The sequence below is a fragment of the Mesoplodon densirostris genome, chromosome 17 (genome assembly GCF_025265405.1).
Source record: "Mesoplodon densirostris isolate mMesDen1 chromosome 17, mMesDen1 primary haplotype, whole genome shotgun sequence".
Classification (NCBI taxonomy): Eukaryota; Metazoa; Chordata; class Mammalia; order Artiodactyla; family Ziphiidae; genus Mesoplodon; species Mesoplodon densirostris.
This window is the reverse complement of record NC_082677.1, coordinates 64,163,677-64,177,356: the sequence shown is the minus strand read 5'-3', so window position 1 is coordinate 64,177,356 and position 13,680 is coordinate 64,163,677. Positions and strand designations below refer to the sequence as shown.

The 13,680-nt window shown below is 35.7% G+C and overlaps 1 protein-coding gene across 1 annotated transcript in view; it reads left to right on the top strand.

Moving 5' to 3' along the window:
* UGGT2 (UDP-glucose glycoprotein glucosyltransferase 2) overlaps positions 1–13,680 on the top strand; it is a 186,408-nt gene that overhangs the window by 39,982 nt on the left and 132,746 nt on the right. Inside the window, exons 8-10 of the mRNA XM_060079905.1 lie at positions 913–1,013; positions 7,546–7,645; positions 10,021–10,081. Of these exons, the coding sequence (XP_059935888.1) occupies positions 913–1,013; positions 7,546–7,645; positions 10,021–10,081 (262 nt within the window). The remainder of the gene's footprint in view (positions 1–912; positions 1,014–7,545; positions 7,646–10,020; positions 10,082–13,680) is intronic.

Below are 13,680 nucleotides of genomic sequence, written 5' to 3'. Positions count from 1 at the left end.
GAGTGGTTAATTTAATTCATAGTGAACTTCTTTTCAAAGAAGTTCTATTGCTTTCTCACTGTAAGAGCAGACTTGATTCATTTTCAAAATGTGGTCCCACATTGTAATAAAATTGCAAGATATGAAATTTTAGTACATTTATTACTGTTAACTATAAGATTAATCTTTCTGTATATTTATTTTTCATCTCACGTTTTAAAATATTTATTTCTCTTTACTGTTGAAAATATGTATTTGTTTATAAATTGTGCTGATAGCTACATAAAGTTTTTTTAAAACAATTCTGTCTAATAATATGAAATGGTACTGTGTTTTGATTTCATGAGAGATGGAAGAATGAAGATTATAGTTTTTATTATATGTATAGTAAAATATCATGCTGCATTATTATTTGGCACTCTCTAAAAAATACCTAGATATGTTTAATTAGGCAGAATTACCTTATTTAAGTTTTTTATAAGTTTCAAAGATGGAACTTTTCAGAAATAGAGTAAACTCTAAAATTGTATAGGAAGCATTAATGTCTTTCCTTATAAAATAGCTTTCATTTTTAATTATAAAAGCAAGACTTGTAATTTATAAAATGTTAAATAAAAAGTGTATAACATAAAAACTAATAATTCTGCCCTCACACTTGGATCCCTTACAGGTAATGTTAACAAATGAGAGCACATCCTTCCAGATTTTGTTTTCTTTTGTTTTGTTTTATACATTGAAAAAAGTAGACATGCATATCGCCCTCATTCTTTTTAAGTTCTGTGGATATAGCTGCATCACTATTTATTATTATCTTGATGAACAGTTAGTTTGTGTCTAAGTATTTGGAAAAGTTAATTTCAAAAATATACTGCTTGTATAGTAGTAATTTGTGGTAGGTGATGATAATTAACATTACTTAATATTCTAATACAGAGAAAGATATTCAGATCTTAGAGATAATCTGACAACATTCCAAAAATACCTGATTGAGAGTAATAAAGAAATGATGCCTTTGAAAGTCTGGGAACTACAAGGTATAGTATTTCAGTCCACATTAACATAGCATATTGGTAAGTTATCTCTGTTTTGTTAAGTAGGCTTTTATATAACATGATATATATTATTTCATAGGCAATAATGATTACTAATGATGTGACTAATATACATTACTTTTGTGGAAATACAAATTTAATTAAAAGGTTATTCATCAAGCAAACCATATTTTTATGTTTGTAAGATTTAAAATTGTATAAAGTACAGTTATTTGATATCATCTAATCATTTTTAAAGTATACACGAGTTATAGATTCATCTCAGGTATTAAATCACATTTCAGAGAATCTATAGCATTGATTAGAAATCCTGATTAGTAAGTCAGGAGAAATCAAAACTAAATCTTAGTTTTCTTCTCTTTAAAATTTTGAACTTAACAGACCATCGCATGTTTCATTGCGAACTTAGAATAGCTCCCGTACTGACATCCTATAAGCAGATATTTTGAGACTGAACCAAATTTTGAGAATGGACCAAAATTCCTTTTCAGTTTGTAATTTTCTTTTTTATTATTTGTAATATTTAGTGGGTCATGGGAATATGTCACTTTTCTGTGGAACTATAACTTTTATCACATCTCTCATCAACTTTTTAAAAATATAACAACTTACTGAAATATACTTGATATGCAGTTCACTCATTTAAAGAGTACAATTCAGTGGGGTTTAGTATATTTTTAGAGCTTTTTAACTGTCAGCACAGTCAATTTCAGAGACCCATAATTTAGAAAATTGTAAGTGATAGGGAGCTTCTGAAGGCTGGTAAACAGAGAACATGCAAAGTTAGCTTACTTGTAATTAACCTCACTGATGTCTGTGGATGGTATATTTGAATGGACTAGAACCAGGAAATCTAGTTAAGACATCATTGAATCAGTGTAGCGAGAGATAGAACTATGACTGTGGTAAAAAGGCATAGAGAGGAAGGCCAGATTTAGCAAATATTTAAGAGGTGAAAAGAGTCAAAGATGAACTTAAAATTTCCAGCTTGGAGCCTGAGTAGAGAGAATATAAAACATGTAAGTGGGTTTGGGGGTTGAATACGGGGCCCAGAAATAATGAGACTGGCATTAAAAAAGATAGACTTAAAGTGATGGTGACATATCCAGATGATCAGTTCCAATAGTGGGGTGAATATAAAGTCCTTATACTAAAAGGAGAGGATTTAAAAGTTGAAAATATTAGCATAGAGGTTTTTTAAAGGTGGGGGCGCTAACTGACAGTGTAGAGTGCCCAAATCAGTGCCCAAGGGAGTGTCCACGTGCCCGTCCACGTGGGGAAAGTAGACACGGTGGAATGATGAGAGCTAGAAGAAAGAGCACATTACAGAAGCCAAGGAAGTAGATTCAGGAGAGGGTAAGTGATCAGGACCTTTTCCTTTTTTGATTGATTTAACAAGTGTTTATTGAATTTCTACTAGGAGTCAGTCATGTCCCTACAACCATGGTTTTATAATTTTTGGCTGAGACCTGGAGTAGGAAGTATATTTTACATCAAGACCCATATACAAGTGTATAATGTATGAATACACAGATATGCTTAAAACTAAAAAGAAAGCTTCAGCATAGATATGTATGTTTACCACATTTTATTAATTCTATAAGACTTTAAAAAAATAAATGTATTTATTTATTTTTGGCTGTGCTGGGTCTTCGTTGCTGCACGCAGGCTTTCTCTAGCTGTGGCGAGCAGGGACTACTCTTTGCTGTGGTGCGCGGGCTTCTCATTGCGATGGCTTCTCTTGTTGCAGAGCACGGGCTCTAGGGTGCACGGGCTTAGTTGTTCCACAGCACATGGGATCTTCCCGGACCAGGGCTCGAACCCTAGTCTCCTGAATTGGCAGGTGGATTCTTAACCACTGCGCCACTAGGGAAGCCCAAGACTTTCTTTTACTCTACCCTATTTCATTTGAGAAAAAAGCCCTTCACATTATCCACTAATGTGATTTCACTACTAACTAATGGGTTCCAACTGACACTTTGAAAAAGTGCTGTATTCTGAAGATAAGAGTTAAAGCAGACACCATGTTTATTCAAAGGATCTTGGACAAACATAAACAACTTTAAAAACCGATGTAAAAATAAGCATTGTAATTGCTGCAAAGTAAAAGGACGTAAGATGAAGGAGGGCATATGCCAGGAAGATCTGACTGGTGGGATGGGGGCAGGGAAGGGGTAACAGAAAGGGGAGGGTTCCTCAAGAAGTGGTGATTGAATTGAGATCTGAGGAAGGGCTAGAATAAATTTGAGGGTGGGTTATTTAGGGAGAATATCAAAGACCCTTTCAAGGGGCTGCAAGTGGAGTGTGAGGGAGAGGAGATATGAGGAACAACTGCTGGATTCATGGTTTCCCCAGCTGGATGGACAGTGGTGGATGTTCTGGAAAGAGAAGACTATAAAGAGGACCAGATTTGGGCAAAGATGGGTGGGAATATCACAAATTTGTTATTGAACGTGCTGCTTTTGAAGTATCCAAGTGGTAAAACCAGGAAGACAGTTAAATATGGGAATCTGGATTTCAGAGGCAAAGCGAAGGACTTAAATAATTTATGAGTCATCTAGGTATGGAATAGTTTAGAAAAAAGCAAAAGATGTTAATAGACTATGCTAATATTATATTCATTTACTTGTTATTTACAGTTTCTCTGATTTCATGAGTGAATTTTCAGGGGCTTTTGAACAGCATATGTGAAGCAAAATTCCATTCATGTTGTAAAAAGTTTTAAAAGACTAGTTGTCATATCAGACCTGAGTAAAATATAGTTGTCCATGGTCATGATGATGATGGTGATTGGTGGTGATAAAAATGTTAGCTAATACTATTTGTCTGGCACAGTATTAGGCTCTTTATATGCATCATCCTAATTAATTTTAAAAAAACTCATGGGATATTGATAGATATCCTGCTCTTACAGATGATGAAACTGAGAAACATACACACAAAATAATTAGTCCGAGGTCACCAGTCTCATAAAGCACAAATGAGTGATACCTAAAATCAGCAGGTCTCTCTCATTTTAGAGCCTAAATTCTTTCTTTACCTCTATGTTGTACTGTTTTTAAGTATAACATCATGCAGCCAAATGCTCTCAGGCAAGGTCTTTCATCATATACTATCCTCAAAAGAAATACTCTTTTGAAATGCAAATCAAAACTACAGTGAGGTACCACCTCACACTGGTCAGAATGGCCATCATTAAAAAGTCTAAAAGTAACAAATGCTGGAGAGGGTGTGGAGAAAAGGGGAACCCTCCTACACTGTTGGTGGGAATGTAAGTTGGTGTAGACACTATGGAAAACAGTATGGAGGTTCCAGAAACCTAAAAATAGAATTGCCATATGATCCAGCAATCCCACTCCTGGGCATATACCCAGACAAGACTGTAATTCGAAAAGATACATGCACCCCTGTGTTCATAGCAGCACTATTCACAATAGCCAAAACGTGGAAACAACCTAAATGTCCATTGACAGATGAATGGATAAAGAAGATGTGGTACAGGTATACAATGGAATACTACTCAGCCATAAAAAAGAATGAAATAATGCCATTTGCAGCAACATGGATGCAACTGGAGATTATCATACTAAGTAAGTCAGAAAGAGAAAGACAAATACCAAATGATATCACTTGTATGTGGAATCTAAAGTATGGCACAAATGAACTTATCTACAAAATAGAAGCAGACTCACAGACAGAGATCAGACTTGTGGTTGCCAAGGGTGGGGGAAGAGAGATGGAATGGGAGTTTGGGGTTGGTAGGTGCAAACTATTACATTTAGAATGGATAAGCAACAAGGTCCTACTGTATAGCACAGGGAACTATATTCACTATACTGTGATAAACCGTAATGGAAAAGAATACCAAAAAAAGGATGTACCTATGTGGATACCTGGGTCACTTTGCTGTACAGCAGAGATGGGCACAACATTGTAAAATCAACTCTACTTCAATTTAAAAAGATATATAGGGCTTCCCTGGTGACGCAGTGGTTGAGAGTCCGCCTGCCGATGCAGGGGACACGGGTTCGTGCCCCTGTCCAGGAGGACCCCACATGCCATGGAGCAGCTGGGCCCGTGAGCCATGGCCGCTGAGCCTGTGCGTCTGGAGCCTGTGCTCCGCAACGGGAGAGGCCACAACAGTGAGAGGCCCGCGTACCGCCAAAAAAAAGAAAAAAAAGATACATAAACAAAACAAAACAAGAAATACTCTTTTATAAGTTGTTATATCAATCATATAAGTAATGACTTTAAGTTTTCTCATCTAAAAAAGCATAAATATATACACACCAGTTAAAAATTATGTTACTTAAAATTGCCTTTAATAGCAAGAGAATAAGAAGACACATAAAGGATCTTATTTGTAAATTTACTGTTCATTCATCAGTATTGAGCACCTACTTATGTATCAGGTACTTTTTTTGAGGTTAGAACATTTAAGTTCTACTCTTTTAGTACATTTCAATTATATAATACAATGTTATCAACTATAGTCACCATATTATACATTAAATCCTCCGATTTTATTCAGTCTTAGAGCTGAAAGTTTGTACCCTTTTACTAGCCTTTCCCTGTCTCTCCCACCCTCAGCCTCTGACAGCTACTTTTCTACTCTCTGTTTTTATGAGTTTGACGTTTTTTAGATTCCATGTATAAGTGATGCTGTGTAGTGTTTTGTTTTGTTTTGTTTTGTTTTTCTTGTCTGGCTTGTTTTACTTAGCATAATGCCCGCACAGTCCATCCACATTGTTGCAAATGGCAGAATTTCCTTCTTTTTTAAGGCTGAATAATATTCCATTGTGTTTATATACACCACAGTTTCTTTATCCATTCATTTGTCCATGGAGATTTAGGTGGTTTACATACCTTGACTATTGTGACTAACGCTTCAGTGAACATGAGAGTGCAGGTATCTCTCAAGATATTGATTTCATTTCCTTTGGATATATGCCCAGAAGTGGGATTGCTGGATCATATGGTAGTTCTTTTTAATTTCTTGAGGAATCTCCATAATGTTTTCAATAGTGGCTGTAGCAGTTTACTTGAGTTACTTGTATATTTTGAATAGTAACCCCTTATCAGATATAATGATTTGCAAACATTTTCCCCCATTACATAGGTTGCCTTTTCATTTTGCTGATGATTTCCTTGCTGTGCAGAAACTTTTTAGTATGATACAGTACCACTTGTTTATTTTTCCTTTTGTTGTCTTTGTTTTTGATGTTCAATCCAAAAAATTGCTGCCAAGACCAGTGCTAAGGAAGTTACCCCCTTGTGTTTTCTTCTAGGAGTTTTATGGTTTCAGGTCATAAGTTCAAGTCTTTAATGTATTTTGAGTTGATTTTTGTGTATAGTGTAAAATAGGGGTCCAGTTTTATTCTTTTGCATGTGGACATCCAGTTTTTCCAGCACCACTTATTGAATAGAAAGTTTTACTTTTTCTTGTCAGGAAGTGATCCTATGGCAGAAGGATCCTGGTAAGGTAAGGACTGAAAAGAGTCCATTGTGTTTGCAATTAGGAGATTTTAGTGAGCACTGATAGCTCCACTAGTGCTGGGGAGTGGAAACATTCTTAGGTAGGTTAAGGAAATTCTATTTAGGGTTATTCAGCTAGTAAGTGATGTAGAGCTGGAGTTTGAACCTTGGTCTACTAGACTTTACCAGTCCATGGGAGGCTGCCCTGAGAACATCTTTTCTAGGCTTTGACTCCAGATGGATTCGCCACTGTACTGTACATTGAAAAGGTAGAAACAAAACTAGTCTCGCTATGATAAACTGGTCATTTTACTAGTATTTGACAAGCTAGGATTCCAATTCTGGTGAGACGTTAAAGAGAAATAAAATGCCTCACTATTAGGTAATGAAATAATTCAGTTTTAAAATCATTTTCTCACTCTTGACAAAGTAATGAGATGCAGATTACTGCTTCTGTCATACTTGAGACTGATTACAGTAAGCCACACGCACTTTTCTTTCCAGAAAACTATCATTTCAGGTAAAATCATACCAAGTTTAGGATTTTATTTTTATTGTTGTATAAAGGTAAAAAATGTTGAAAAAGAAAGTGAATGTTTCATATTTACTGAGTTAATGAACACATTAGATCTTAAAGTTCTTTTCAGAATTGGCTCTTCAAAACTCTTTTTTCCTTCCTCTTATTTCTTTTTGTCAAAGCTTTTTGTTGCCAGTTTCACTTAACCTAAGAAAAGATAGCTTTGCGTCAGCATTTCTTTTCATATCTATTTTTTCATATCTCTTTCCACTGTAATTTGTGGAAAACAAAAAATTGGTATTAAATGACAATTACTCATTCATAAAAGTGTAAAACTTACCTTATTGGATGTAAGTAATAGCTTTCCATTTCATTTAAAACTTTTGAATAATGCTAAATATGAGTGTTTGTTAATGTGTCTATAATGAATATATGGCAAGAAGGGTTATTTAAATTACATGGAAATGTCTGTTAAGGTCTAACATTATGCTAGATTCCTTAATGATATTTTTTTCCTTCCAGATCTTAGTTTTCAAGCAGCTTCTCAAATAATGTCCACTCCAGTTTATGATGCCATAAAATTAATGAAGGACATTTCGCAGAACTTCCCCATAAAAGCCAGGTATATTAAAGTTTATTGATTTCATTATAGTTAGAACTCTTTCCATTAAATAAATTTTATGAAAATAGCTGATTTCATTTAACATAATGATATCAGTTAATTCTGTTATATATAGTGTTTATGAGATCAGGATCTCTTTTCATTATGTATATTGGGTTTTTTTTTAACTAGAGCAAAATATTGGCTTGTGCATGCATATGTATACATACTACAAAATAGAACTCTTGAATTAGAGGCAAATGGAAAGGAAAAATAATGTATTTAAAAAATTATTTAAACGTTAACAGTGAGAGATGGTAATCCAATAAAAAACTGATTTAAGCAGTATATAATAAGGGGATACTTTTCTCTTTACCCTACAGAGGATGATGAAAAGTATTACTCTAAATAGACCTATGCCCAATGTATGGCCAAATCATGTTCCTGCCCTTTCAGATTCCAAGCAATTAGTAATGTCTTAATTGTATAGAATATTTTTGTGGAATACTTTTTTGCCAATAAGATATCTAATTGAACTGCTTTCAGAAATATTAATATTACATTAAACGCATCTTCCAGTTCAATAGATAATACATTTCCATATCTAGAAGTAACCAGTAGATACAATTCTAGTTACCATGTTTTATAAGGATTTACAAAATAAGAAGACTTTGATGCATTTGTAGGAATAATAGTATAACATTATAAGCAACCAGTAAAATATAAGCTAAGTTAGCTTATATTGAAGATATACAACATGTGACAGGTGCAGCAATAGTGTTTCACTGAGAGGAATTGGAGAGCATCCTGTGCCCTCAGCATCCCTTCTTAAGCAGTGGATAATCACTATGCCTCTATTTGTTTCAGACACTTTGGTACATTTATCCACAGCACAAATTACTGAATCCTGAATCTAGACAGTCAATACCTTTGTAAGATAAATAAGTATTACATGTTTGGCCACAGGATGCCAAGAACCTTTTCATGATACCCTGAAAATAGAGAGGTTTGTCACCTTATTTACAGATTAAAAATGAATATATTGACATGACTCTCAGTTTTAGTTTAAGCAAAATCAAGAATTTGAGAAGTCAGTATATGTATATTAAAACATGAAATATGTATTTGTGTATAAACATAGATGTTTAGCCACAGTGCTGTTAACTAACAGTAGCTTTTGAAATTACTCGATCAAATAAAGTGAAATAATTTCAGTTTTAGGAGAATAGTTGATTAGCTGTTTTGACGGTAAGTCATTATAACTCTTCAGGGGTTTTGTGGCTAAACTCTGCTCTTAATTTGTGGTTGGTCATTAAAAAAAAATTGCCAACTATGCTAACACTGCTTAATGGCTGAATTGTAGGCTTAAGCATATCTCTACAGTTTCTCTGATAAGTCATTACTCCATGAACTTGTGGATGCTTCCTGAATCTTGGGTTGAAGCGAGTTGAATTGGTTTCCTCCAGACTCCATCAATGGTGCAACCATAATTGATACCCAAGGATAAAAATCTTGCCTCCATACATGTTCAGACTTAATAAATGGTTTTTTTCATCAAAAAAATAAAGTCACTCTGTAGACAGCCAGTAAATATTCATTGAAATGAAATACTTGATAAATGAATGAAAAATGTGCATTATCAGATTTTCAGTTGCAATTAATCTCAAATGCTGCCAGATTTTAGGAGGTAATACACACTTATTTTGGGTTGTTTTAAGATACACCCTTCTGCTTGAGTTTTACTTAATGCCAAACTTTGCATTAACAGTCTTTTAATTTTTAAATCATTTTCTTCTATGCATAAAATTGACAGATAAATAGCTAATTAAGCATTCTTAGTAGTTACTAGGTCAAATAAATATAATTAATAGACTTATTTAAAATACATTTTGCTCTGTTTTTAAATTATAAGGGAGTTATAAGCTCCCTTATAGAGTGAATATATGAAGTCAACATTATCAGTATTTTAGAACTTACATACTATGGTAAAGATCTCAGGTTAACCAAAATTCTTTATATACACATATTCCAAAAATTGCCTATTTGTAGCAATACATATAATGACATTGGTAATTTTATATAGAATTTCTCCCTATGGGCAAAACAACACAAAATAGCATTTTCAATCAAGTATTCTTGAAAAATGTGACAGCATGTAATGCGTACAGTTTGTGCACATGAACTTTTGACAGTCTCTATTCCACCTGAATCAAATACCCTTGTCAAATGAAAGCCATAGTACCATCTGTCAAATAGTCTATGTGGATATGTACACTTCTCAGTCATGATGCCTTTAGAGTTTTTAGTTTCTCGTACAAAGTATTATATTGCATTGAATCATAGATGAGTCCAAACATTTAAGGAAGAATGAATTGTATCTGTATTTATGTTCCCAGATCTCTGACCAGAATTGCTGTAAATCAACATATGAGGGAGGAAATACAGGAAAATCAAAAGGTTTGTTTTAATTCCTTTTTAAAAAAAATTACTACACTAATAGCACTATATTTTAGACTTTGGATCTTCAATTTTCATACAAAAAAGAAAATGTTAACTTGTACTTTTTGATTATTAAAACAGTTCAGGTTTTTCCATTTTTATATTGTCTACTTTATATAGCATACAGTTTGTGATCCTAGCCAGTCTTTCCTGACATAGATCCTACTTACTTTCTCATTAACCTTATATACTCCAGATTTTCTGCCCATGCTGTATGGTTTTCTTCACAAAATAGAGACTAAAGGCTATGAGATAATTTTTCTGTTTCTCATTAGTTTTGCTTAAAAGCTTGTGAGGACCAAGCCAAGTTTAGACCACTGGAACATTACTAGAATCCTATAACATATAGTACACAGTTGATCACCAGTTTGATAAGATTCTGCTAAATGGTCTCCTAAATTACCTTAAGACCCCAAATGATTCTAACTGTGTTAATACTTAGGAAGTGCTTGAGAACAGTTCCTGGCTTTATTACATAGGACTGGTTTGGCTTTAAGTAATGTTAATCCCAGGCACACAGGGCCTTAAACAGTAGGAGTTCATTTTTCTCAAGTAAAAAGAAGTCCCTTCCCTGGTGGCGCAGTGGTTAAGAATCCACCTGCCAGACAGGAATAAAGATGCAGACGTAGAGAATGGACTTGAGGACATAGGGAGGGGGAAGGGTAAGCTGGGACGAAGTGAGAGACTGGCGTGGACATATATACACTACCAAACATAAAATAGCTAGTGGGAAGCAGCCGCATAGCACAGGAAGATCAGCTCGGTGCTTTGTGACCACCTAGAGGGGTGGGATAGGGAGGGTGGGAGGAAGGTGCAAGAGGGAGGAGAAATGAGGATAAATGTATATGTATAGCTGATTCACTTTGTTATACAGCAGAAACTAACACACCATTGTAAGCAATTATACTCCAATAAAGATGTTTAAAAAAAAAAAATCTGCCTGCCAGTGCAGGGGACACGGGTTCAAGCCCTGGTCCAGGAAGATCCCACATGCCGTGGAGCAACTAAGCCCATGCACCCCAACTACTGAAGCCCTCACACCCTAGAGCCCATGCGCCACAACAAGAGAAGCCACCACAATGAGAAGCCGGCTCACCACAACTAGAGAAAGCCCGTGCACAGCAACAAAGACCCAATGCAGCCAAAAATAAATAAAATTTTAAAGATTAAAAAAAACAGAAGTCTTGGGCTTCCCTGGTGGCGCGGTGGTTGAGAGTCTGCCTGCCGATGCAGGGGACACGGGTTCGTGCCCCGGTCTGGGAAGATCCCACATGCCGCGGAGCGGCTGGGCCCGTGAGCCATGGCCGCTGAGCCTGCACATCTGGAGCCTGTGCTCCGCCACGGGAGAGGCCACAACAGTGAGAGGCCTGCATATTGTGGAAAAAACAAAAAACAAAAAACAGAAGTCTCAAAGTAGGTTTCCACAGACATGTTTTTTTTCTTTTACGGTTGCAGAATGGCTGCCACAGCTCCAGACTACTTGTCTGGATTCAAAGCAGAAAGAGGCAGGAAGATCAAACCACATTCATCCTGACTGAAGCCTTTCTGGAACACTTCAGCCATTTTTGACTTCTGTCTCATTGGCCAAAATTTTGTAATGTGGATATTCCTAGCCGCGAGGGAGACTAGAAAAGTTAGTGTTTACTTTTCTAGTGATTGAGGGGGGCAGAGGAGAAATGGCTTAGGGATAGTGCCAGGTTAGCCCATCCACAGTGCCTGTTACACTGAGACAGTAAGCTCTCAGTAAATATCAGCTGTTTTGATGATGACAGACAACTACAGTGATGATAATGAAGTAGACGCACAGTTCATGGGAGACTGAGTGATAGAAGCCGCAACACATCATCCCTACCTGGGATGTTCTTTGCCTCATTGACCACCTAACAAATTCTTGCTTATCCATCACAACTGAGCACTACTTTCTGTAATTTTCCTAATTGCTCTTACCATTCTTCAAGCAGAATGCATTTTTTTCTTATAAGAATTTTTGTATTTGTTTGTTTGAATAATGCCACTTGCAGTGAGAAAGGAAGAGAGGTTGGGAAAGAAAAAGGAGGGAAAAGAAAGGAATGCCAAAGTATCAGTGGCATCACATAATCCAGTTTATTTTTTGCTCCATTAATAGTCCAAAGGGGGTGTTCCTGTTCATCAGAGCTTTGCTCTATGTGATGATTTTGATTCCAGAGGCTGAAGAATTTCATGAGGTTAAAGAGGTGATATTGTGGGAATAAAAGAGATAATTGGAAGGGCCAAATGGGATAGTTCCAAAGGTGAACCACTGTGATGACATAATCACAGGATGACAATCAAAGCTAGCTGCTGAAGTAGAGTGGGAATGAAAGTTAGTGGAAATGAGTAAATCAGGAAAATCTGAACCTAGGGGTTTGAATGAGCACAGTACCTGGCACAGAGCATTCCATCAGAACTATTTGTTGAATTGAAAACTTTTGAATATTTAAATGTTACCTATAATACATTCTATATTTAGCAATGTGTAGTTTTTAAGATGTTCTGTATATCGTAGCAGTTGTTAATATCCTAATGTATAAACTGAGATCCAGTGATTTCTTCTGGGTCACAGAATTGGTACAAGATGGAACCAGAATTTGTGCCCTGGTTTACAGCTCATTTCAGAACAATTTAATAAGAATTGTGAGTTTTTCTATTGCCAGTCACCTTGCTAGGTGATTGGAAAGATATTTGATGAAATTAAGAAATTTGATCTAGTCTTCTAAAAAACATTCTTCAGTGACTCCTATTTCTAGGAGAACAGCATACAAAGGGCTAGACAGGGTTTTATTTATTTAAATAAAACCAGGTGGGAAGGGGGAGTCTGGTGTAGACTGTCAGCTCCCCAACAAAAACCTGCCAGGGAAACTTGTTACTCAGGCAAAGCTGAGTTTAATAAACTTGCTGCAATGAGGGAGAGCAACACCTTGATAGACTCTTGTTAGTGTCTCAAAAGGGGGACATTAGGGTAGAGCAGTTAGAAGATTGGAGAGGGTCTCTGTTTAGGTGGTTTAAGGTGGGTCTTTCAAGGTGGGGAATTGTTTGGGGTTGGGTAGACTTCATAACCCAATCGTTTACATTGTGTTGGTGAACATTAAAGTGATGGATTTGGTGAGCAACAACAAGGGAATGGGAAACTAGAACTGGAAGGACTTTGCAAAGGTGTAGAAAGTAAAGATAAACCATTTCTGAAATAAAAACTAAAGTTATGAAGTGACACAAAGGAGAACTGACCTTATAGAAAGCACAGCGGAAGACATAGTGGATAGAAATAATAAACGCAGAGATAGTAAAAAAAAAAAAAAAAGAAAAAAAAAAGAAAGGACTCAGGAGAAGATGATAAAGTAAAGCCAGGTAAAGGAAATCCAATATACCTAGACTCGAGTCCATGAAATAGAAGAATAAAACAAATGGACAGAGCGAACGCTTAAAACTACAATCAGAAAATTTTCTGAAATAAAAGAAGTTCCAAATCCACAAATAAAAAGGGTGCCCTGTGTAACTTGGGAAAATTGACCAAGAGTGGTCAAATATAAGCCATTGAACTT